This window comes from Polyodon spathula, chromosome 18, assembly GCF_017654505.1.
Source record: "Polyodon spathula isolate WHYD16114869_AA chromosome 18, ASM1765450v1, whole genome shotgun sequence".
NCBI lineage: Eukaryota > Metazoa > Chordata > Actinopteri > Acipenseriformes > Polyodontidae > Polyodon > Polyodon spathula.
Window position 1 is genome coordinate 32,847,791 of NC_054551.1, and position 26,800 is coordinate 32,874,590.

The 26,800-nt window shown below is 38.7% G+C and overlaps 2 protein-coding genes across 3 annotated transcripts; one reads left to right on the forward strand and one right to left on the reverse strand.

Annotated features, from left to right (window-relative positions):
• Window positions 1–4,389: 4,389 nt before the first annotated feature.
• LOC121331063 (calreticulin-like) lies at window positions 4,390–11,183 on the reverse strand. The gene is made up of 9 exons (XM_041278213.1): window positions 10,923–11,183; window positions 9,698–9,799; window positions 9,277–9,480; window positions 8,864–8,958; window positions 8,327–8,536; window positions 7,573–7,686; window positions 7,206–7,349; window positions 6,964–7,056; window positions 4,390–5,894 (listed from the first exon to the last, which is right to left on the reverse strand). The coding sequence occupies exons 1-9, from the start codon at window positions 11,005–11,007 to the stop codon at window positions 5,691–5,693; spliced, it is 1,251 nt and encodes a 416-aa protein (XP_041134147.1). The 5' UTR covers window positions 11,008–11,183; the 3' UTR covers window positions 4,390–5,690.
• A 6,338-nt stretch (window positions 11,184–17,521) lies between these two features.
• LOC121330825 (plasminogen activator inhibitor 1 RNA-binding protein-like) lies at window positions 17,522–26,263 on the forward strand. Of its 2 annotated transcripts, none has more exons than XM_041277659.1 (9): window positions 17,522–17,884; window positions 19,879–20,083; window positions 21,838–21,978; window positions 22,081–22,152; window positions 22,515–22,589; window positions 23,172–23,349; window positions 23,629–23,697; window positions 24,132–24,326; window positions 24,769–26,263. In XM_041277659.1, the coding sequence occupies exons 1-9, from the start codon at window positions 17,626–17,628 to the stop codon at window positions 24,826–24,828; spliced, it is 1,254 nt and encodes a 417-aa protein (XP_041133593.1). In that variant the 5' UTR covers window positions 17,522–17,625; the 3' UTR covers window positions 24,829–26,263. The 2 variants fall into 2 exon arrangements, with proteins under 2 accessions (XP_041133593.1, XP_041133594.1); XM_041277660.1 differs by having other exon boundaries at window positions 22,084–22,152.
• Window positions 26,264–26,800: the final 537 nt, after the last annotated feature.

The following is a 26,800-nucleotide window of genomic DNA, read 5'->3' on the forward strand; positions in this document are numbered from 1 at the left end:
TTAAATAAGAAACTGAATCTTTAGTATGGATCATGTACATCGAGTTACCACTTTGATCATATCATACATTTGTTATGAACCTGTTTAGCAGTCAAACTTTGAAGTCAAAAGAAAATATAATCATACGTTTTGAACAAAATAAAGAAAGATCAAGTTTAACAGCTGCATAGATATAAACATGGGAAAAGCATGGCAAACTTCATGGCAAATTCACTCCTCTTTTATACGGAAATGTATATAAACAAGATTTTAAAAATCCACTGTGATCCACATCTCACAGGGAGTGGCAGGGAGCAGTTACAAAAGACAACATGACTGAACCATACAACTGGTTTCATGCATGGTCACAGCAAAAGCCCATATAACAAATTGATGTACCCTATATCTATCTATCTATCTATCTATATATATATATATGTGCTATCCAATTTCGAAGCGTGTCTAGTATTTTTTTTTACATGGGGCTTACAAACAAGGAACCGTGAAGCTCTAAAAAGGGAGGCAGGGTCACATCAAGGATATTATCACCAGGGAATGAGAGTCACTGGAGCAGAACTGGACATACCAGCTGCATTCTGGAATTCCAACACTGGGAACTACTGAAATACGGATCTGGAATATTCCCAGGAGAACTGGAGTTCTGGCAGACTGGCACAGGGAAAATAATGAAGCTCAGTGATGCAGTCACTCACAAGGAGCCAAAGAATCTCTTGTGCACTGTTAGAGAAGTTATCATAAAAGTGCCTTTTTATTTCAGTAAATGGCGACATTAAGCTCTGTCACTAGTTATGAGAACATGTTTGTGGATTCCTCATGTTTAATGTTTCGCTGTTCTTTTGACATTTCCATACTGTTGATAAAGTTTATTATAGGATATATATATATATATATATATATATATATATATATATATATATATATATATATATATAGTATATGGTTAACATATTTACTAGCAAATAAAGCCCATTGATCCATTTCCAGAGGTATCCGAATTGATGATTGAAACAGGAACTAATACAAAGTCAATCTGAGAGTCTACATTTCTGTGCTCGTGTGCTGGAAACAGAAGCCCATGCACAGTTCAATACAGGGATAGACAGGGGTTCTCTTTGGCAATTAGTGAGACGTGGAAATAGACCAAGAAACTAGACTCTTGAAGCTTGAGTTCAGCACGGGGGTTCTTTGCTCCATTAACACTCTGTAGATTGATAGAAAGTACATCTGCACTCCTAGACTGGTCATTTTTCAAACCACCTCACCTCAGAAAATCAGCTTTTGTTGCTGCTGAATAAATCACCCTTGTATGGAACGACCAGAGAAGACTGCACAGCTGAGGATGATAGGGAGCACACAATAGAATGGTACACAGGAAGACATGGGAAAGGTTGGATCCGCAGTATGATTTGGGTTAATGTCCAGTTCAAATTACTCCCATTAGCAGTCATACAACTGATTTCCAGCACACTTAGTATCACTTTGGGAAAAGGAGCACATGTAAGTTTACAAGATAGTTAAGTTTTCTAAGTGAATCTCAAGGATTTTGCATGTTGTTATACAGTGTTGTATAGTCTTAAGGAATGCCATGATAATGTCCAAATTTGTGTGTCCTAGTTTGAGCTAAAGTCCATCTCACACTGGACTGGACCTGTTTCTTTATCTGAATTTGATGTAAAAGAAATAATAATTTAACAAACATGTATATTTCTTATTTGACAGAATAATGCATACCGAGGGCCTGAGTTTCCAAACTTTATAAAGTATAGCATAAACAGGCTTTGCATTTTACTTCAATGTAACGCTCGATTTTGTTGAAGTTAATATCCACTGGTATGATTTGCTTGTTTAGTTTCATAGCTTTATTAATGGAGGGTTACACGACATACAGTAATCACAGCCTAGAAGGATTTGCACGACAGAAAGGTTTCTTGTAATTGAACACAAAGAAGACATCATTGAAGTTGCCCTAACAAGCAGCTGATAATGCTTTAAAATACATCATTTTTATTTGTCTAGCTTTCGTGCCAAATTGGCAGCACTAGAGAATGAAATATTTTGTTTATCCAGAGATGCTGCCACACCCATGGCTCTTGCAATGTAAGTTTTTAGATGAAATACAGAAGGAATATAATATAGCAAAATAATATAAATGCATACATATATATATATATATATATATATATATATATATATATATATATATATATATATATATATATAATGCAAACCAATCCCAGCAAACAACCATTTCAGAATCGCAGTAATTGATACAGTATACAAAAAAACAGTTTAAAAAAAAACAAAAAAAACATTGTTTTTATGTAGTTCCTGATATGCAAAAAACATGTACATGCTATGACAAGTAGTCAAAAATCTTTAAACATACATACGCTTACAAAAGTTTATCATAGTAAAAGCATAGCAATGTGGAATACAGCCAAGTGCACAGTGAAAGCACAGTAACGCATAGGTAAGTTTTGTAAAGCCTAATACACAGTTGTAATTACTGTACATACAGTAAGGTGCACAGCTAAATGATTGATTATCGAAGTTAAACGTTATAAGAAAGTCTACTGAAGAAAGGACTAGTGAAATGTTTGTCTGCTTGACGCCGTTTCTAAGTTTTACCCTACTGATCTATCTCTGCTGGATGTATCATACACAGCACAGTACAAGAAGAAAACACTCCTACAGAACATGTTTGCATTGCACCCCTCATGGTCTCAAGACCAGTCAGGAATCTTTATGAGAAGTTTGCTAGGACCTGGAGGAGTGTCACTGGTGATTCTCAGCACACTCAGGCCTCCTTAACCGCCATTCGACTGGAAAGGACCTGGAGTGCTTCACTCAACATTTTTGAAGCTTTTGGGTATGTCTGGTTCCTCAACATTGCACAGGTTTCAAGTTAATCAGACAATACGGATCTCACCACTATGCACAAGTACTAGGGGCGAGGTAGTGCAGCATGCCAATTCACAAGACTTGCGTTGACTGTCCACACATTGAGTAACAAGTAAAACAGTGGTTTGAAACTAACGCACCGTGGATACAAAAAAACCCATGCAACTCATCAACTGTCTGTGTCTGCTTGTGAATAGCAAGGGTTTATGGCAAGCCAAATTATCATTTCGAGAGATCTCAAATTGCATTAGATATCTTTAAATACTATGGAAACCATGTAGAAATCACAAACCAAGTTAAGTGGCCTCCACCTTTGTTAAATTGTAGTGATTCATATGATTTCAGGATAAATTCAGCAGTACCTGTAGCTTCCCTCTGCTGGGTAGTGTATTTCAAAGCAGACTCAACCATGAGCACTTATCAAGATAGAAGGGAAAATGAATGGAGCAAAGTGCAGAGAAGTCCTTGAGGAAAACCTGCTGCCCTCTGCAAGAAAGCTGAAACTGGGACCAAAGTTCACCTTTCAGCATGACCACGACCCAAAGCTACACTGGAGTAGCTAAGGAACAAAAAGGTAAATGTCCCTGAGTGGCCCAGTCAGAGCCCCGACCTAAATCCAATCAAATATTTGTGGCATGACTGCTGTCCATCAACGCTCCCCCAAGGAACTTGACAGAGCTTGAACAGTTTTGTAAAGAAAAATGGTCAAATATTGCCAAATCTAGGTGTGCAAAATTGGTAGAGACCTATCCCAACAGACTCACAGCTGTAATTGATGCCAAAGGTGCTTCCACCAAGTATTAACTCAGGGGGGTGGAGACTTATCCTATTATGATCTTTCAGTTTTGCATTTTTAATGTGACTTTTTTGCCCTTAACAGTGTGGAGTATGGTGTGTAGGTAAGTGGAAAAAAATCCTCATGTAAATGCATGAAACTGAGGCACTGACAACAAAATGTGAAAAAAGTTCAAGAGGGTGTAGACTTTCTATAGGCATTGTACATAGAAACTGTGTCTTGCAAAATCAAATTACCATTTCTGTTCTGCTTTCGGTGGCTGAAGCTGTACTGTAGAGCAGTGATTCTTAAGACAACAGATGGAATGGCCACACCATACTAATGTATATAAAGAAAGTAAAGTAAGCAATAGAATCAGAATGGAAACTCAAACCAAGACAGTGGGAACGGGCTGAACGAAAGCTGCAGAGATCAGGGTTAGGAACACTATTGCAGAATTGATTAAGAGAGGGGGCTGCTGGGGTCTACTGGGTGTTGGCTGCATGCGGAAGAATATTAGTAAAATGAAAATGCTTATCTACCTGGGTGGTTTCTGATCAGGAGTTGCATGTTGTATTCTTCCACTCCTTTAACATGAGCAAGGTGCAATCTGGTGCAGCTGGTTATACACACAGCAGTTCAGGCCTCTAGAACAGGTTTTAATGTCAAAAGCAGCTCCCACCACAACAATGAATAGGAGACAAAAAAAACGGTTTCATTTTTACATTTATTTTTTTTTATCACTGTACATTAACTTGTTTTGCGCACAAGATCTTTTTATACAACAGCTGAAAGGGGAAAAAAAGCCTACAGTACAAAATATATAAAAAAACAAAATGAAAATAAAAGTAACCTTGTTCATTGACAAGTCTAAGATTGTATGAATGTACAGCAGTGCAAATTCACATTGTAAATTGTCTGCAATGTTGTTATTTTCATTAATAAAGGATGGTCATTCTAAAACAGGACAAACCCTCCAACATTTACTCGGCATGATGTACAAAGGAATTGAGATTTAGCAGTCACTCTTTACTGCCTAATATGTGCCCCCTTTTGCTGGCAGTGGGTCTGTGGTACTTCCAAAAACAATTTTCATTAAAAACAAAACAGCCACAAACACAGGCTTGCACTAGCAGAGGAATACGATCAGTGTGAAATGAATCAAAAGCCATTTAAAAAACACAATCACCAGCTCCTCTCATGCCACTAAACACGGTCATGCTTTGATCACTCCATATTAAGGTTTTCTATCAGCACTAACAGCGACAGACTGTACATTCACAGAGCTATGCACATGATGTTGGTAATGCGATTCAGAACACAAAGTTTACTATTTAGACCAAATGTGTACAATGTGAGCATGGAGGGTGAGCAGCACTAGAAAGGGTAACAAACACATGCACTAGAAAAGATTGTTGCTGAATGTGTGCTCATCTGGCACTTATAAAACATTGTCCAAGCTACCATTTTTACCCCTGACTCTTAATTAACGATGGCATTTAGTTTGCTACCTGCATGGTTTACTGGAGGCATTGGTTACAGCAATTTCCTCAATATTTTGCAACTGCCCTGGAAAACAAAAAAAAACAAAAAAAAAAAACACAAATATAAAATCATAGAGTCAATGAAATTTAATAGGATGGGGGAAGGGGGTCTTTCCAGTGGTAGATAACAGCTAATAAGAAAATAACCATGAAGACATAACCCAATGGAGAAACCTGCTTCTATCTCAAGGCGTGTTCTTATCGAACAAGGAAGGATTTGTTTAGCTAATTCCACAGAAAATTAACCTAGGCTTTTAAAAAAGAAACTTGTTTTCCTTTGTAAACCCTCTTTTAAAAAGGGGGCTTCCATATGAAAAGCAGCAGGTACCCAAGGCTTCTGATATTGGTTTTGTGTTTTTCATGCCCAAGTGGAATGAAGGCACCTCCCCTCGGAAAAGTATAAGGAATGTCCACACAGCTCTGCCAGATTGGCTCATAATAGGCAGGGTGTCTCTTTGAACACTCTGGGATTACAACTCATCCTTCAGGTTAGAGTCCGTTTCTTCCTCATTTTCTTCTTCGTCCTCGTCGTCGTCCTCCTCTTCCTCATCCTCCTCTTTCTCTTCTTCCCCTTCCCCCTCATCCTTTATTTCATCCTTCATGGCCTTCTCATCCTCCTCACGCTTCTTCCTGTCCTCTTCCTCCTGGGCCTCCTTCATTTTCTTCTCGGGGTCCTGCAGAGGTAGTTGAAAGATTAAAAAGCACAGGCTCTTCTTAGCCCAGCACACAAAACAACTCAATATCACATTTTGTATTGACAAGTTGCCAGTGGCCTAAATCTGGTAAAATCATTCCAATGTCACCCAAAAAAACCCACCCAAAAAGCATTTAATACTGTTCAAGAACCAGACTGAACTACATTTGTGTATCCTCCAATATCCCAAAATGCTTTGTGATATGTTTGGCTAAATACTCAGACCAGGCACCTGAAGGACTTGCTATCAGCATACACTCTGCACTAGGTATTCATTTTTATGCTTTCAAAAAAATTTAAAAACTCTGTCAGGACATCCCTATTAAACTAGTGGGGAAAAATAACAAAAGCACAAAGTTAAATTGGGCAACTGCAAAAATGCAATGCAAGTTAAAAAGTATGATCAGGGATGAACAACTCACGTCATTTGTCAGCTCTGTTTGAAATGTTAAAGGAACCACAATTAGGCTGAGGCAAGATATGAAGGTAAAAGCAAATACTTTTGTAATTAACAGCTTTTTCTGAGTTTAGTTATGAAACAGAATAAGCTCATTTGTTAAAAAGGGACATCACCCGATTAAAAATAAAATCTGACAACTTCAAGCCCTACTTGTGTGTGTACGCATTTTACTTTCCCCCAATTTTTTTTCTTTTTAGCAATATGGACATCTTAATATGGGGCATAACATTATTTTAAAATAAAACTGCATGTTGGGCTACCATCATATTAATTTCCACTGTTCATTGTGCTGCCAGGAACTGGAACCAAACTATTTTAACAATGTTTCATCCTAAACATGAAATGGTACTTTAATATGGACGATTAGAGCTGGATTAATGAAACTGTTTGAGTACAGTTCTTGGGATCGGTTATGGTGTGTGGACAGGGCCTTAGACTGGTAAAAAAACACTTCTGTTCAGAAACCTTTGATATTTATTAAAAAGGAGAACAAATAAAGCACTTGCTGCACCTGTACGTCACATAAAACAACGGTCGCTGAAATCTGGTCGAAACAGATAACCGGGACTCTCCTTTCAAAAGCACTCACCTTGGTTACACCCCAAGTTTCATTGCCAACTTCTTCAGCAAACTTTTCGTCATTTGTTATGAGGAAATTGTCAAAGATCGTTCCCGATTTCACCTGCAAGGACAATTTTAAATCTGCGAGTTGAATTGATTTAAAAAATAAAAAAATAAAAAAACTTTAAAAACGTCATCTCATTCTGTGTCATAAAGACACGCATGCTTCCAAACCACAAGTGCAGGCTGTTTATTTAAAGTACTTCATACCTGCCACAAGTCAAGCCCGAGTACACCATTGCTGTCGTACTTGTAAATTTTGGAATCGGGGGTGTAGTCTGGGTTATCAATTTCAGGGTGCACCCATTTGCCCTTGTAGTCAGGGTTATCAATCTTGCGTGGTTTCCACTCGCCCTACGAAACAAAACACACAATCAGAAGAAGTGTCCTATAATAAATGGGTTTCAACACCCATGAAACAAAAGGGATTCCCATGTGAAACTACTCAAGTATACAACAATCAGACATTACTCTGCTGTTAAATTAAAATGGTCATACTGCTGCATTTACTTTTTCAATTCTAGATCAGAACTCAAGTCCATTATGGAGACTCATGACGTGTAACTTATTTTATTACCTTGTATTCAGGGTTGGTGATCATAGGGGGCTCCCATTCACCATCCATCTCTTCATCCCAGTCGTCTGGCTTTTTGGCATCAGGGTCGGGAATGTGCTCAGCCCTGTCCCAGTCCTTAAACAGAAGTTTAAACATTTGAGAGACTTGAGTCTAGCAAAGGAAAAACAATGTTTCAACAAATTCTACAGTAAAGCATCAGACATGGATATGAAAATCATTAGCATTTATTCAAAGAAATCAAACCTGTCAAAAACTGACCGTGTCATCCCCCCCTGGAACTCCATAGCGGATATCAGCGAGCTATTGACCTCTGGAGGACAAACGGCAGCCCTGCAGATGTCTGCTCTGAGCTCCTATAGGAGAAACAGTCCTTGCTGGTTTTACCTCCCTAACCCATGGAAGTGCCAGAACCAATGCGACACTCCCTTCGGAGTCCCCAGCAAAGACCAGACTACTTCGCACAGCCAGGACATGAACCTGCACTGTGTGACTCGACCTGCGCACCACACGACTGCGCTTCTACCAGGTGAGCCACTTGGGGACCCACAGCCAAGTCTAAGATAATCTTCCAAAATAATTTGGTTTGCTGAAACAGCATATTGCTATACTACTCAAATGAGATGCAGGATTTAAAAGGATTTTATGCCACATTTTTACAATTGCAATCATTCAGGGGTTATTTTTAAATAGAGATCACAGATCAAACGGATACCATGGAGTAAGACAGCCTAAAGCAGTTTGAGAGATAACTGACCTCGGGCTTGGTATCGTCTGGGTCGTCAATCTTCTCCCTCTCGTCCCAGTCGTCCGGCTTCTTGGCTTCAGGGTCCTTGATCTTCTTGGAGGGCAGGAAGTCCCAGTCCCCCTCCAGGCTGCCAGACTCCACCTTCTTGTTGTCGATCTTCACTTCGTAGGTGTTGTCAGGGCGGACGATCAGAGTGTACAGATGAGTGTACTCGTCATCCTGATGAGCAGGAAGGCACGTTTACACCGTTAATAAACTGAAATGAAGAATCCAAAACAAACATGCCAACCCTAATCTTATGATTGAAACATTTCAAGTCGGACAGTGGTATAGAAGTTTTAATATTGTATGTTCATGACTGACTATTCTTGGTGCACCCAGTTTTGTTAAATCTAAAACATTGGCTAATGCACGGTGCAGCCATTGCCAAGTGAGTTACACTTGTACTCCTGCAATGTATAGACTCAAAATGACCAAAGGTGATCTTAAGTCTTCCTAAGACCACAAAGGAAGCATTCTGGTAGGAGCACAGTAGCACAATTTTACCTTGCATCTAATATCCTTGTTGATCAAGTGGTTCTTTCCCTTGTAGTTGAAGATCACATGAACCTTCTTGGTTCCAGGCCCACAGATATCTGGACCTGTAAAAGAAACACACGAAATAAAATACAAGACTATCATTAAAAGTCGACAGCATAATTAAAACGGTGCACTCAGAGTGGGGAGTAATATTCAAATTCTAAAACCCCACTTCACGAACTAAGCTTTGTCTTGTTGGCAACATAACAACCTGAATGATGAATGAAAACTGCACCATTCATGGATACATCAAGGTAGATAAATCCCTGTACAAAAGCAGCTGTTCTGTATTTACGGATAACCCAGGCTAAACGTAGCCAGCATGGTGTCTGTGAAGAGTTCCATGTCATTAGCATTCAGGGTAGATATTTAAAGCCCACCGAACATGATGTTGTAGCTGGACTCCCCGTGCATTTCCTCTTGGTTCAGTTCTCCTGGGAAGAGTTTGATGTAGCCGCCCCCACAGTCAATGCTCTGCTCGTGCTTCACTGTGAACTGAATGACCAGGGTTTCCCCTTCGTTGCTGAAAGAATTAAACCTTGTGGACATGGAGTAGAATCTGGCATCCTGGCTTGTCTGCAAGCCTGCAGGTTGAGAACAAAAGCACACGGTCGTCATCAGCAGTCAATTTTAACAAGCTTTCTACCAAGTAATTTTTTTTTTTTTTTTTTTTTAATTACATTTAGTTTCTAACTCAAATTATGTACAATCCAAAACAGTTCAACTAGCTAGACCCACTCTGCATTAGGCCAGAATATATTTTATGCTCAAGACAAGTTTTACAACCTCCACTGCTGTTACCTTTGTCTTTCTCTGCATCCCCGTAGAATTTTCCAGCCGTCAGAACAAACTTCCCATAATCCGACTTGTGTTTCGATTCAACCCACCGACTCTTCCATTCATCTGCAAAGGGATCACGGGAAAACATGAAACTTTTGCTGCCAGTTTGCTAAACACAGGCATGGGTGGACATGATGCAGCCGCAAGTTCAGGGCTGTAACTGACTTCTTCCACCAAGTGTCACTATCACAGCAGTGCACGGGGGTGCCAGTGTGACAAAAGGGTAGAGCGAAGGGTTTAACATTATTGCACGCAATTTCCGATTAGATCAGGTTTTGCTACCATTTACATTATGTGTGGCTGTGGTCACAAATTGGCTGCATTATGGTTTCACTTTCCAGTCTGATATACATAGATAAATCTATCTATATGCATGCATGATGTTATACACGTTTAAAACTGATTGTGCAGCATGCGGAAATTGGAAGATGAGAAGGAACTCTCTTTACACATTTTCATGTTTAGTTCTGGTAGTTCGTGCTATATACTACCCAATTACTGTTTATTGCTTTAGTTTCATATATCCTGAGGCGTGCATACCAGAGCTGCCTGGAAATTGCCAACGTTTCTGGAATCCCTGCCTTGTACCGCGGGTTACAAGGAAGTATATTACGGTACTGCACCTTTCAAGAAATCGTGTTTCTTAAAACAAACCAAGCTATGTTACCAATTTATCAATGGCAAAATGTGTTTTGGCATTGTTTTATTTTTGCATTGTTTTATGACATCTACAACAATTAATTTGTAAAAATCTAAATCTAAGAAGCAGCCCATAAATGTGCGTACTTTACAAAAACAAATCGATAATTTGTTTGAAAGATCTACCGAGCAGAAAATCAAAAGTACTCACACATTCTGATTGAACTACAACCATCGAAACAGCCTTTCGCTCGCATTGTTACCTTTTTTTTTTAACATTTACAATGTCATTAACGGTTGTTTAATTGTTTTCTTGTTATATAATAATATGCAAACATTTACTGTTTTTAACGAAATCAAATAATACATTGTACCCCTCCCCCACGCTGCACGGCTACTGTCTGCAGCCTAGGTCGTACACTTAAAAAAATACATTATTTCATTTTACCAGCCGCGTAACAAAAAAAAACAAAAAAACAAAAAAACAAAAACGCATTAACACAATTACAATAAAACACAACGAAAACTGAGATTTTTAATTACTTACCCCCATCATCGAACTGCTCCCTCAAATATACTTTGGGGTCTGCACACGCCACAGCCAATAAGGCCGCTATCATTAACGCTTGCATTTTGTTGTTTAAATTAATTAAGATATTGTATAGCTATCTATAAGTACAATATATATATATATATTTATGAATAAATTAATTTAAAATATAAGTGCAACTCTCTCCTCCACTCTGTAACACCGCTTTCTGGCCCTCTTCAGCCGATTAGTGCAGATGGGATCTCCTCTCCGCTCACAACAGATGGCTCCCTCCCATTGGCTAGCGGGGAAGGGAGGCCAGCTCATAGCGTTAGGCCAATCAGAATTGGTCGGTTGGAGTCGCACATGAAATTCGGCAGCCAATCAACTCAAACCACGCATTGGCTGCCCCCCCCCTCCTCCTCCCCCCCCCCCACCCCCCCCCCCCATCCCTCCCAGGAAGACGTAAAAGGTATTTGATGATATGTACCTTATTTTGTTGTAACACGGTACATTTGAATGGACTGAAATGAACCCAGGTTTAAGAGTTTTGCACGGCTTGTTTCAATAAAAATACAAATAAATCAAGGGCCTTGTTGTGAAGATATAGCACTGAGTAATATTGAGTTCGTGGTTTTAAAGATTCAAAAGATACTGTTAGGTTTGCAAGATAAACCTGGATGGAATATGTACTACTACATTATAAATAGTAAACTAAGTGTATTTATAATGCTATAGAATTGCACACCAAGGTAGGCATTTCATGTATATTAATATTCCCACTGATAATAAAGCAAACCTAAAGCATGACAAATCACATAATACAGTAAATCAACTGTAAAGAGGGGCCGGCTGGATTGATGTTAATCCAGACTATACTGCTGTATGGCAGGGATTGTCATCAGCGATTTTAGGCAGCCCATGCAATTGCTTTTTGTCGTAGCTCAGGTACTATTAAATAAAAAAAAAATAAAAAAAAATTGTATTAACAGAAAAAAAACACAACGTGTTGGTGTTTAAAGCCTTGCACAAGTTTATGTCAGCATACATGTCAAATCTCCCGTTTTGACTAAAACTCTTACGTTTTCAGGGCCCGTCTCCCGGCTGGGACCCGCTGATATGATTCCAACATGAGTGACAGTGTTGAAAGCCTGCAAGTCTACTACTTGAGCATTTAACATGCACCATATAACACGGGCTTGATTCAAGACCATCATCATTACCAATCACGGTTGCCAATTTTTTTAGTCAATGTCAATCGACTACATTTAAGGAAATTTGCCGGACCTATATCCTAACCTCAGTATTATCGACTTGCGTCTCTTTGTTACGGTGCGTCAGGGGAGAGAAGCTTTTCTTGCCTGGACATGAAATTATATTATAAATAAAAAAATGGGCGTGCAGTCACGCCCTTCAAGGTATTCTGTGTGGACCAAACAGCACAAACTAAATCTCCGACAGCATTCATAGTCCTCGCATATGCTGCGAAACGTCAATTGTTTTCCTCAAGGGCCTGCGATGCGATCAACCAATAGAAGATCTGCATTTTTTCCGCAGCAGTCCAATCATAACTGAGCGGAGGCGGGACAGAGGTGTTAGAATAGGTGCAGTGATATTGCTGATCGATACCTTTATTGACAAATACAATATATTGAGAACTTCGAAGTAATAGGTTTGATTTCTTTTTTTTATGTCATCAGGCTTGGTCAACCACTTTGTGCAGAAAGAACGCAGAATGGATTTTTTGTGTACAAGTAGTCTGATGAGTTAATTTTTAACTTGCTTATTCATAAAGCTTGAATCGCTACATTGTGCAAATTGCACAAATAAAAATAAAAAATAAAAACTACCCAATGCTTCAATCGATTCAGTTAACTCACAAAGTAACCTTGCTCTGTATCTTTTTTGGATTCAGAATGTTTACATTGGTTGCAGTCAGTTTATTTTGTATCAAAGCTCTGTATATAAATAGGTTGCAAAACCAAACCAACACAAACAAAACATAGCAACGATATTACATTAAATACACTGGTTCAAAGAGTCCTAATAGATATGGGAACATATTTCAAACAGGCAGAGTGTCTCTTTGTGTATGCTGCTATTGGTGACGGTGCCAATGTGCAGCTAGTGATTGCTGCTATTGGTGACGGTGCCAATGTGCAGCTAGTGATTGCTGCTATTGGTGACGGTGCCAATGTGCAGCTAGTGATTGCTGCTATTTCCGAGGATGAAAGGGATTATGTACCTACCTGTCCTGTGTCCCGGGGCCAGATAATACTTTAAAAAGGAGGACCGAAGAAACAGCAACAGTTTCTGCGATCTGATTCATTCTCTCTCTCTCTCTCTCTCTCTCTCTCTCTGTATATATATATATATATATATATATATATATATATATATATATATATATATATATATATATATATATATATATATATATATATATATATCAGCACACAGATATAGTCCGGGAAACTATTTTACTCAATGAAAAGTTCAGACTACTGAATCCTTAATGTTTGCTACAGTGTTTGAAAAAGAACATTAAAAAAGGAGATACTCAAACGGTATCACAGTGTTTTTTTTTTTTTTTTGTCAAAACGTCATTCTTTATACATATTGCAGATTCCATGCATTTCCACTGTATCGCCATCCTGATAACATGTAAGCGGTACTGCAGAATACAACAGCAATCTAACAGCTCACTGTGAGCTGGGCTCCTCTCACGGCGATCTCGAGGGTTTCCTCTCCTCACTTCTTTTTAATGTTCCAATTAGGGTTTGTAAATATCCCATAAGTACAATGTAATATACATGCCCATCCCGCTGAACATGCTGCCGCCTCTGTGGCAGTTTATAAACACAGGCAGGGTAGAATGGGTAGATTTAAACAATGGATTAGTACAGTATACACTGTTACATGTTTACAATGTGCCCACAGATCTTTGTCACTGTTATGGATTTGCGTTCAAATAAATCTGAAGTATAAGTGTATTTTTTAGTTTAACATAAGGGTGCTACAGGTATTATTAAATGGAAGGTGTAAATATTTAGTTCACACAATGAATAATATAATTGACTGTATGTTTCATTGCATGTGAAGGGCTTTTCCTTTTTCTAACCACCTCTGGCTCGTCTGAATTTTGTTTGAAATACTTTCATTACACAAAATGTGCCAAAACCAAAATCCGGCATTATTAAACTGCATATTAAATGAAAAACAATACATTTGTTATAAAAACTAAAAACTTTAAAGCCTATGAAGGATTTGGCCTCTGGGTCTTGTGTTTGACGACTATGTTAAAAGCTTTTTAATATTTACGCTGACGATGGAACTGCTGAAGCAGTTACCTACACTTACATTGTACCTTTGAATTTTATAGTTGTGTGTGGGAATCGACAGTATCTATTGGATCTACATGGCTCTCTTGGGACTCTTATTGTGAATAAACCCAGAATGATGCGTTCAATACAACAATTAAGCAGATTAATACTAATTCTTTATTAAATGCCATAATCAGCATGCAGTGCCATAAAGGCATTGAGTACGCATAATTACCAATTTCAGAGACAAAAGTCTGTGCTGGTCTAACAAAAAACCCTAAACAAGCCTTTCTATACAGTGCCTAACCTGTGGTTACATCATTCCTCAACAATTCTTTCTTTTTAACCTGTATATTTTGGTGCCCTCTTTGTCCTAAATCCATGCATTTGACAGACAAGCTTGCCTTTACATTGAGAGCTTACACAATTCAAATAGAAGAAAAAGAACATACACCGATAAAGCATTGCAACATGTAAAACAGAAAAAGCATTATAAATGTTCTAGCATTATTGACTATACTATACTTTACTGCATGCCAAAAGGTCAGAAACCTTGCTGCAATTACTGTACACTTCAGCACTTTCACTGAGGGGAGTGGCTGGCAACAGTAGGGTTAGGATGAGTGGAGCTGTGAGTACAGGCTGCAGTTGTGTTAACTTGTCTGACGAGAGTAGCATTTTATTTTAAAAACAGCAAATGTTTTGTACATGACCTGCCTGTCCAGTTTTATAGTCAGTACAGTACTACAGTATTTTTTTCCATGCAATTTATTTGTATTATTTGTTTAATAAGTGGCATTTCAATGTTTAGATGTGTCATTACTTTGAATTAAAGCTGGGGGAATTGTATTTTGTTTTTAAGTCTCCTGCAATTACATGATTTCCATTACATGAGAGTAGATAATTCGATAGTATATAAAAGTAGATAATTTCAAATAGCACACTGCTTATATGCATGCTAAGATTTTTTAGCTCCAAAAATGCAACCTGATTGTCTTGCCCACAGTTCACAGTTCAATTAAATGATTTTGACTTCAGCTATTTTGTTGAATCCTTCAAGGCACACTGCATCTGCATTTAAAATATGGTTTGCAATTCTCTGGTACCTATATTTGTCCAAATGTAGACTTTCTGACAATCTTTTTTTATTATTACACAATGCATCGTATTCCATAAATAAACAGGAAAATAACTATTTAAAAGTTACAACTTTGTTCTCAGTTTACACCACACTGTTTTAAATTAACACAGATTTCCAGGGCCAGATTACAAACACGGACAACCAGTTTAGGCTGGATTAAGCATGCCTTTTTAGCTCATTACCATAGTTAGCAAGACCCATTTTCTAGCTGCACCTTTGTACACAGCTGCTGGGCATGTGACTTATTTAGCTGCCACCCTAAAAGGGTTCCATTTGTTTCCCACACCAAATTTCAAGAGGCTCCATAACAAAGCATTAACTCATGAGTAGTTAAAAAAAAAAAAAAAAAAAAAAGTTGTTCAAGAGAGTCCAGAACCATTTAATTAATATCCAATCCATAAAAAAGATTTTTAAATAAATAAAAAAGTCTTTAAATAACTTGTCTTTATAGCCCCACCGCTATTTAAAAGTTTACTTTTGCATGGCAATTTTGTAGTTTTCCTCTGCTTTTGCCATGATTGTACTATACATTTACTATAGTTTGCCATCTTTATAATTTGCTTTACCAAACCTTTTTATGGGCTTCCCAATGCTTACCTATGCTTTACCATGCTTTATTACACTTAGCTATACTTTAACACTGGAAACCTTTTGTGAGGGCCTTTCTGCACAAATAATGTTTTCTTTGAAATTTGTTCAGCATGGGTTTGTAAGAAGCATTACCAGATAGCAGTGAACCTTTGCATTGTTCATGTTGCTGTGAACAGCTTTTCCCTTTAACATAGCATTGACTAGCACAAGCTGCTACCAAATAGTCACATTGTTGAAGACTGATTAAGGTAGAGCATAATGCTGAGACGATGGTACCATTGTGTCTCATAGGTAGATTACTCCCTGATTCACTTGCAGGATTATTCAGATTAACGATCCATACTCTTTATAGAAATGAGTGCAGACTGTTGGAGAGACCACAAGCAGAGCATGGATACCTAAGGGAACACACCACGCAGTAAAAGTGTGTTGACCAAGTATTTAAAAAGAATTTGTTCACTAAGATGTGTCGATGTGTTTATCACCTTCGAGGGTCTCAATCAAGACTAACTGTTAAAAAATGCTGAGGAAACAAATTAGTCCACATGTCAAATAGTGGACGAGTCCCTCATTGTCAGATTATCTGCAGCCAGGAGTCAGGGGATCCCAGTCTGCTCAGATTGGACACGTCGCTAAGTCTTTAATATTGTATACTATGTGTCATGGCTTGTATTACAGTCTTGAGGAAAAAGAGTGACTGGGGTGTTGGGTAACCTGACCAGCTGGCACGAGTGTGGAGGGAGATTAGACAGGGTTACTGACTGACTGGCCAGGTGCTGTAGGGAGATACAACAAGGGTGGAAGATACTGCACTACACTGTCTCTCCACAAATAGCATTACTCTTTCTTTGGAATAATACATGACTTATTGACGGACACATTAAGTCTGCCTACCAAATGTTAATAAGCCTTATGAATGCAATCCATTATTCATTCATTTAAATTCCATATACAGTGAGGCCAACGCATACAATTAGGACTACTTTGTATTTCATATATTTGTGTCTGTGTGTGCATTGGGGTTGAGTAAATGACTTGTAGATAGATTTTGTTCATGTCGTCCAATAAACCACGACATTAAAAACAAATAAACTAATAATGTCTGCAGGAGTATTTAAGAAGCGTCAGTTTCCCATTGCTATGTCTACTTTTTAATAACCATGTTTTAAAAAAAAATGGTGGTATATTGTTGCAGTGTTTTCTTTTATATCAAAATGCAACCAGAAGTTGTAATGCAAATAAATATATGTGAGAATGAGTGAATACGTGATTTATCAACATGCATATTTAACATCCCAAGACTTCTGTTTTTGTGTGTTGTTTTATGTAAACAATGCAGATCACTGACTGTGCGTAACTCACAAACAGCATACCATAGTTAAATACTTGTTACTTGCCCAGAGACTCGAAGAACAGAAACAAACCAATTTCTGTGAATGGCGCTTCGGGGAGTGTAGTTTTTTCATTTTGAGTTTACCTTCATTACCGAGCATAGGCTACATAAAAGACTACATCATCCATAATGCTTAGAGTTTAAGGTCCCGGATGTCTATCGCGCCGGAAGAGAAGACTGTCTCTTTCCCGGCCATCTTGTGGCAGCAAACAGCGAGCTATTCGCTCCAAGCCTCGTAGAATCGGAGGAAAATCCCGTTGAAGGGGCGCCATCATGCCCGGACATATGCAAGAAGGCTTCGGCTGCGTCGTAACCAATCGGTTCGACCAACTATTAGACGACGAGGCCGACCCGTTTGAGGTTTTAAAGGCGGCCGAAAACAAGAAGAAGGACGGGGCCGCCACTGGCACCACCAAGACCGCTGCACAAGCCGCCAAGCAACCGAAAAAGGAGTCCCAGAAGGACAGGAAGAACCCACTGCTCGACAAGAAGGAAGAAACACAGGCGGCCCCCGTGCCACTTAAAAAAGAAGGTAAGCGTTTCAAACGAAACGATCATTAATTCCGTGCTGTCGAGAAATTGAAGGGGGGGTGTTAATGTTAATGCGTACCCCCCCCCAATGAGGTCAACAACATGGTTCCCGTTCCAAGCCAGTTAGAGGACAGTGCACATTTTCATGCATGGAGAACTCTACTTTTTTGCCGTAACTTCTGTTAAATGCAAGATGCGTGGTGTTTTTTTTTTCTGTCGGAGGAACGCGCCCTCCTTATTCAAAACGCTGTGTTGTATTTAATCTTAACTTTCTATAAAGCGTTATAGATCCACCCGTTTAACCATTAAAGCTCTGATGTGGTTCGACGGAAATGCAGTAATTCAATGCTAGATTAGGATCTGCGTGGTTGTCAATTTGAAAAGGCCTGAGGTTTTTGCATCTTGTCGCCAACCTCGTGCTTGAAGTTTGGGGGAGGGTTAACTGTCACAGCACTGGTGGGGGGGAAAAAAAGCATGCATGATCATGTTACCTTTTCATAGTCAGGAAACACGTGTTTTATATATATATATTTTCAAATTTATAAACCACTTTTATTAGTATTTTTTTAGATTGATTAAACTGGTGTTACATTTGGGAATATCTTGTAGAAAAAACAAGGCTTTAACATTTGGGTGCAGCCCCACGTGGTTCTTGGTTTTGGCTGCATGGACCTGTGGATCGCATGTAATTGTAAACCACCCACGTCCTATAAAATCTGAGCTGTATTTTGAGTGCGGTATGGGAGGCGGCTCTCTTAATGTTGTGATGGTTTGTTGTCGCTGTGCAACGAATCGGCTCGGTTTAATTTCGCGTGAATCGTTTAACAATGTATTGTTGGCACAGGGCTCATTTTTTAAATAGGTATAATGGAACATTATTTTTTAGAGAAAGCTGTTGTGTTTATGACCTTTATTGTAATGCACAACTGAAAAAAAAAACGCAGATGGTAGATAGCATCAGAAAATCATGTTCTTAAACAGTTAGTCCAATTTTAGATAGTAGTAATTTTAACTTGAGGAGGATCCCGAACAGGTGCAAAACCAAGCAGACCGTAGCCGCCAAGACTTGCTTAAGTTTGCTGTTAATTACTGTCACGGTTTGCTATTTAACATCGTTTAAACTGAAGTCCGACTGAGCAAAACTATATGCATACTTTAGGATCAACACACATGCCTCATTTATAATAACATACATTTATTTTGAGTAAAATTGGGCCACTAAAAGCGGTAGAAGGCTTTGTATTCGCATGGCAAGTTAACTCGCGTTATATTTTGACAAACTGCTTTGTTAGTGCGTCTGCTAGGCCCCCTCCATCCCTAGTTACACGCAACAGCGCTGTAAAGGTACGTTTGCCAGTTGCAATATCTCCTAATTGCAATGTTAAATCTAAAAGCATTTTCACAGTCCTGTTGGCGAGTTTATTGATATATTCTAAACGCCACTTAAGCACAAGTATGACATACCAAAGAACATGCGTTTATTAATTTAAACTTATTTTTGCACAGTAATGTACAGTGCCTAGTTGTGTCTGTTAAACCAGATTTTAGGTTCTGTAAGGATTTTAAGGGTTGCCTTGTTTAGAGCTCTGGAAGTTTCACATGACTAAACTACTCCCACAAAGGACTGCACACATGCCATTTGGGATGTAGCATCCATTATTTCAGAGAAATACCATTCCAGATGATAAATACTACTGCTGTCTGGTTTCACAGAACCAGATTAGCACTTCTGTTGGACTGCCTAATGGTACCAAGATAGTGAAACCAAGAGTAACAATTTTTTTTTCTTTTTATGGCATTAACCTTTAGTGCTTGAAATAAATATTAGCTTTTCGTGACTCTCAGTATAGAGTGTGATTTATTAAGCAAAAGGATAAAATCTATATTGGATGATAGCTGTGCTTTAAATATGTCACCGGCTCTGCATTCCCCATTTGTGTTGTCCTGTAAGGACACATTTTCAGTCTTGCTCATTTTGTTTGCCTTCTCTTTCAGGTATCAGGAGAGTTGGACGAAGGCCTGACCAGCAGGGACAGTCGGGGTTCCAGCAGCAGGGCCCCCCTCCTGCTGCTCAGCAGCATGCAGGTCAGGGAGAGGGCCGGCCTGGAGAGAGGAGACCAGACAGGAGGCCGCCTCGCGAGCGTCGCTTTGACAGGCCTGTTGAAGAGAAGCCTGAGGGTGGAGAGTTCTCTGTGGAGAAGTAAGTGGAGACACTGAAAGCACTGTACGAACAGACAAAGGAGCAGCAGGGGTAACTCAAACTGCATCACCCCGGACAGTCATTTATTGTTGGAGTTTTCTCCCTTTTTTGAATGTGTGTATTCTCCTCCACAGGGCTTCCCTACAGTTTTTGTATGGGCTGCGCGTTAAGCAGGTAAAAGTTTAACCAAATGAAATCACTGGTAACCAGCACTGTGGGGGAGTTCGACACGGGTGTTAAAAAAAAAAAGAGTATAGAAATGAATGTAGGGTTTATAAGGTAAACACCTATCGGTATGCAGCTCTGCCTATGATTTTCAAATCTGCAGAAACCACTCACATTGGTTATTACAGTGAAGCAAAACTTGTTTGTCTAGTTGGAATGTGTAACACCCTTGTTTTGAAAATGGTTAGTTCACAAAAAAGCTCAGACCACGAAGAAGAAGCCACTTCAATTCTAGTAGTATGTTAAACTAAGCGGAAGGAAAGCAAATAAGTAGTGTAAGGGCGTAAAGGAAAAATAAATCTCTAGATCTCAGGGTGATGGTAAGGGCACTAATGGCAAGGGATTGGTGGTTTGTATGAGCGGGTGTGGCCACTGGATTATTCAAGGGAGCAAGTGGTAAAGTAAGGTGGGTATTTTTTTCGTTATTTGGGTTTTAAAATACAAATAGTTCTTATTTATATGGTGGAATGATAAGTAGAATACGAATGGCCTTCCTAATGGCCTTTCCCTCTTTCTTTTCCTGTCCTTTTGGCTCTTTTCCTTCTTCCTCCGGATTCCCTTACTTTTCGTTTGATAAGGAGTTATGATCATGGACTCTTTCGTTTTGTCTTATAGAGGTCACATTTATGGAGGGAGCAGGTATACTAATGATGTGCCTCTCTGCCTTTTTTTGCATGTGTGATGGGAGCTTAGAGAGTCTTGCTTGTTGCTGTTTTTAATCAAGATTGGATAATGAAATTGTTATGTTTCTTTATATACTCGGGTGCCTCCTCTCGGCCTTACTTACCTTTATTTTATAAACTTTTTAGTTTTATTTCCAAATTTTTTGTTTAATTACATGCTGGAGAAAAGTATTATACTTTATTGTGAAGTGTATGATGTTCATTTTGTATCTTAATCTTTGGTGTAGCAGAGGTTAGAGCAGTGTGATAGTTATGATGTCGACTTATTATGCTTTCTGTAAGAAGTAGCACCTTTGGGCCTGTACATTGCACCTTCGGGGGGGGGGAGACTTTGCTGCAGTAAGCAATATAGTACTAATTTTTTATTGGTCTGCATTGGTATTATTTTCTTCTGAAATGAATTGCAAGCAACAGTGAAGTCGTCTGCAGGTTAAGTTACAGTACAGCTGTGAAGTGCTCTGTTGTCGTTCCCCCTGTGTAAATTAACTCGTTTCATGCTATCCCTGTCATATTTAGTCTAACGGCAGATAGAGAAGCTTGGCTTGGTTACAAACACCAACTTCTTTTGATCATTTCATGAAATAAATATGAGTTGCACAAAGATATTTATTTTGGTAAACCCAGTGGTTTGTGAGTTGGACATTATAGTTGTCTGGGAGCTTGTCCGCTGTCCTTTCTTATTATGTTTTGTTTAATTGAAATGAATGTTTGATTACATAAACCCTACATTGAGTGAGAAACTTGATGTAATTAGATGCTGGGATTTTGAAAGCCGCAAGGCTGTTGTAAAGTTTTGTCTTTTCTAAAAAGCAAATCACCATCTTGCATGTCCCTGTTTTCATCTAGATCTGTAGTGGAAAGGCCTCTCCGAGGGCGTGGTGGTGGCAGAGGGGGACGTGGTGGCCGTGGACGTGGATTGGGCAGAACTGATGGCTTTGACTCCCGTGGCAAACGTGAATTCGACAGACACAGTGGAAGCGACCGATTGTAAGTGATTCGTAATTCATCTGTTGTCCCTTTTTAACATTCCCCTCTGTCGTCCCTTTAAAAGATAAGTCTGCCCGAAGTGATATTACGCTTTTGTTTCAGCAGCCTGAAACCCGAAGAAAAGCGTGGCGGGAGTGGATCTCACAACTGGGGAACTGTCAAGGACGAGTTGACGTAAGTCATGTACATGGAGCAGAGGCTGTAGAACTTGGTTGTTTCCAAGCTATTGCCAGCCTTGCATCATAATGCTCTGGAGGAAGGTCAGTAGTGTCGGAGGCTTGCAGTGTGAGGTTGCTTGGTGTTGTGCTACCCAGTCTACAGAAGAGCAGACATTTACACGTGGAAAAGTTTATTTTAGGCACAAGTCTCATCTGGCATTTAGAAATCTTTAATTACATTTTTATATATAAATGTTAAACTAGTCTTGGGTAGTTAGTTAAGTTTAATTATGCTAAATAAGCAAGTCAAAAATTATGCAGGTTAAGCTGTAACTGGTTGCTTGTCTTATTTTTATAATTTGTCCATTTTAATTTTAGCGAGCTAGATCAATCCAATGTGACTGAAGAAACTCCTGAAGGAGAGGAACACCCTGTGGCTGACTCTGAAAACAAGTGAGTGAAGAACATGCGGTGACCATAGATGCACATTCTAATATTCAGATCCACACTGCGGGCTTTTTTTTTTTTGCAGTTTTTAAATTGTCTAGTTTACAGTCACTTAAAGGTTCATGAAGTAGAAATTCAAAATGATCGTACATCAGACTAATGGTGCAAAGTTTATTTTGGTGCTGCTTAAGATATTAAGAACGAGCTGCTTTGTAAAGTGAAATCTTACTAACTTAGTGTTTGCTGTGGACTGCTATATAATCCCTGCAAATGTATGTGCTAGAATGAGTTGTAAGTGACTTCCTTCAGTAGACTAGAATTTGAGATTGTTTTATAATGGTTTTATAACTGTGTGGTGTCATATCAGTGTTTTTACTTGAATTGCCTGTTTCTCACCAGTATGAAAATTACTACCTTAGGTTGCTGATGCTCATTGCTCAAGTTATTTTATGGCCTGCCTTTATACTTCAAACATGTAGTCAGACATTAGGAAGTCATAGGCTTTCTCCAAATGTTAAAAAAAAAATTAAAAATAAATACAAACGCTGCATTGACTGGTAACCTAATAACACTTAACTTTTTTCCCAGGGAAAATGAGGCTGAGGAGGTGAAAGAGGAAGGCCCTAAGGAGATGACTTTGGATGAATGGAAGGCCATGCAGGACAAGGAACGCGCAAAGGTTGAATTCAACATCCGCAAACCCAACGAGGGTGCTGACAGTCAGTGGAAGAAGGGATACGTTTTGCACAAGTCTAAGAGTGAAGATGTAAGTTCATTTGGGTTTTTCTTTTAGGGAACCCTGTAGTTATTCATTTGTTTCTACATAGTAAGTAGTCTTTTATTTAACTGTAGAATGTAGCAAAGTTTTTGCTGGTAAATAAAATAAGTAGGAATTTTAAAGTTTAAAAAAAAATACAAACTGTATTGAAAGAGAATTGAACAGGGTTCAACAAAAAAATGTGCGTCTTGCTGTTGAATCTTAGTGTATTGATTGGTGCGAGACCTGTTCTTAATCCTTTACGTGGCTTTTTTTTTTTTAAAACAGAGACCAGTTGGTACTCTTATTGACGCTGTGGAGATCGAACAGGCTGAAGCAAATGCCTTCTACCAAAAGGTGCTTATGCCCCCCCAATCTATTTATATATTTATCTATGTATATAATATATAAATAAAGTATTTATTAATTTTATTTAAGTATGTTGTTCAAAGGGATTACCTTCATACTTAACATATGTTTTACTATTGAGTATTAGCCTTGTTACTAAAATTGTTTGGTTAGTTTAAGTTCTGTAAGAAATTACTTGATGTTCCTTTTAGATATTTTAAGTACAGGTATATTTAACCCTTGGGTAAGAACACACTCAAATCTACGTCTCCTGTAGAGATATATAGACCTGCTTTAAGTTGGAGAACGCTTGTACATGTAGGATTGAAATGGAGAATCTTCTAAACAATTTCACAATAGCACCCACACAAACTACCCCGTGAATGAAATGCCTGTAATGAAATGCCAAGATCTGCAATACTAACACATGTTCCTAAACGCAGGCTGATGACGGCTCGGAATTCCACTTCCGGAAACCAGCCAATGACATCACGTCCCAGCTGGAGATTAACTTTGGAGATCTGGGCCGTCCTGGCCGTGGCCGCGGGGGACCCCGTGGTGGGCGTGGGGGTCGTGGCAGCAGTGGTAGTGACCGTGGCGGGGACCGCAGACCAGTCCGTGGGGGCAGGGCTGATAAGGTGAGAATCCCTATAACTTCCCATGTACAGTCCTTGCTTGCTTTTTTTTTTTTTTTCCTTCAGCCACCCTACGTTGTCTAGTTTAATACAGCTGTTGCAAGCTCAACCCTTTCAGTAATTCCTGCTGCTGCTAATAAAGTGGTTTTTTTCACTGTAGTAGATGTCGTCACCCCAATCATGCTATCTAGAATGTTATTTTTAAACAGGTGCTTGTTTTTTATGTGAATAGGACATAAAAATAACTTGTACACCCAATATATCTACCAGTGTTAACCCAGAGACAATTGATATTTGCAACAGTCCCAAGAGTTTTTAATGGTATTATCTATTAGTTTATTTGGCAAACTGATTTCTGTTAATGTTAAAAGTAGAAAATAAAGTGATAACTCTTGTATCCATTCAGTGGTTAATGGATGAAACATTGCTCTTTCTCTCGTTGCAGCCTGGTGGCATCTCTGTTCCTAATGTGGATGACCCAGAGGCCTTCCCAGCTCTGGCTTAATTAGAAGTTGTCAGCCGACCCTTAACCCTTCGGGCCCTCCTCTACGAGGCTTGCATGCTTGTGGATCCTTTTCCAACTATAATAAAAATGAAGACTGTCATCCATACCATTCACACCTGAGGACTGAAATTTTATCTGTTCAAAAAAGAAAAAAGGACTTCTCCTGCTACAAGAAGAAAAATATTGATAGTCGGTTTTGTATTTGGGAAATGGTAGCAAGAATGTTTTCATAGAGTAATTTTTTTTCAGAGATTATGCATACTTCATGAATACTTTTTGTATTGCTGCTTGAAAATATGCATTTCCAAACTTGAAAATATAGGTGTGAAGAGTGTGAATCAGTTAGTCAATGGTGTCCTGTGGCTTGCTTTTTTATTTTAATAGACCACAAATTTTAAACCAAATCTTCACTATAATGCTAGCTCATTTTAAAAGAAAGATCTACAAATGAGGAACCCATGTTCCAGAAAATACTCATGTCTAGGTTCAGTAGTTTGTAGAGAGGTTGGTACCTGGTTTTAAATGGCTTTTACCAGCTAGATACATTCATATTCAATGACACAATACTACTGAAGAATTACAGTTGCTCTTGCACTCATGTTTCCATGCCCCTGCACTGAAAATCGGATGTTTTCTTTTTTTAATCTTTCAGTAAAACAGGACTTTGTAGAGCTGGTCCTTTTGTTCATGTATGTGACTTTTATTTAAATTTAACTGAGGGCCAATGAACTAGCTTGTGTCAACCACTAAATGCAGTTCCCGCCGTTCACATTGGAATGCATTAGTCTGTTGAAGGTTTGTTTTTCTGGTTGCTCAGTAAAATTAGTTTATTGGTGGTCTGAGTACCTTTTGAACCCCAGAATAAATAAGCACAATCTCTGTTACAGTTTTAAGCCACTAGGGATACGCTATGATTTCAATTGGGAGGAGTTTTCAAAATCCCTTGGGGCACACCAGCCTTTTTAGAATGTATATTTGCTGTGTTGTGAAATATTAGTTAATTAGCTAAAATGCCTAAGCCCCATGAAATTGGAAAAGTAACCATTTGGATAATACATTCTTAAAGCCATTTAAATTTTATATCTTTACTGCAGCACTATGGCATAGTTCTGAAAGAATTACAAGGTAAATTGCATGATTGCTTCATTGGGAGCCATGCTTAATGTACAAAGTGTGTGAATGCTAACACTGCAAGCATTTTATTGTGTTCTGGACTGTAAAGAAATCCTACGGTAGCACTTCATACAGTTAGGTAAAACACTATAAGCATAAAATAAGCTTTGTATTTAGTGTTTGAAGGTCAAGCTTGCTTTGTATATACAATGAGTCTCAAGCAGACTTTCAATTGGAGAGCTGTTGGGTCCAGATTAGTTTGGGTTGCTAGATTCAATCCCTTTCTGCAAACATCCCTGTTCTAATAAATTGCTTAGAGGTATTTAATGTGTACTGCTTCCTGCAGTGAGTAGTGTTGAATGATTGCTGTTTCATTCTTTTTTTTGGGGGGGGGGGCAAAAACCAAGCTAATAACAGTGAAGATTTATCTCTAACCTACAATGATTGGGTGGCAAGAAAACAAAAAACAAAAACCCTTTGAGCTGTATTCCTTCTGTGTATATAAAAGGGAGTAATAAATTCCCCAGACAGACCAGCAACGTTTTGGTATTGCAACCTCTTTTTTCAAACTCGCTCTGGGCAGTTCTGAAAAAAGGCTGTGGTTTTGAAATGTCACAATGCTGATTTGTTTGTAATGGCGTGTCTTGTTGTAATATTGGTTCCCGATTACTTGTTTGATAGAAAATGAATGTTATTTATTAACAGCGTGGATGGAAAGTTGAAATCGGAAAGATAAAAAACAAAACAGTATATAAGAATATATGCAGGTAAGTCTGTGGTGATGGTCATTTGAATGGTTGTGTGACAGATTTGCATTAAACCCGCTTGAATATCTGCTACAACCTAACCCATCTTTATT

Coding starts and splice junctions, on each gene's coding strand:
- LOC121330825 (XM_041277659.1), top strand. CDS start 17,626: ATGCCCGGACATATGCAAGAAGGCTTCGGCTGCGTCGTAACCAATCGG. Junction 23,350..23,628: donor ACAAGTCTAAGAGTGAAGAT/GTAAGTTCATTT, acceptor TTTTTAAAACAG/AGACCAGTTGGTACTCTTAT. Junction 23,698..24,131: donor CAAATGCCTTCTACCAAAAG/GTGCTTATGCCC, acceptor TCCTAAACGCAG/GCTGATGACGGCTCGGAATT.
- LOC121331063 (XM_041278213.1), bottom strand. CDS start 11,007: ATGCAAGCGTTAATGATAGCGGCCTTATTGGCTGTGGCGTGTGCAGAC. Junction 7,350..7,572: donor TCACCAACCCTGAATACAAG/GTAATAAAATAA, acceptor TTTGTTTCGTAG/GGCGAGTGGAAACCACGCAA. Junction 5,895..6,963: donor AAACTTGGGGTGTAACCAAG/GTGAGTGCTTTT, acceptor CTACCTCTGCAG/GACCCCGAGAAGAAAATGAA.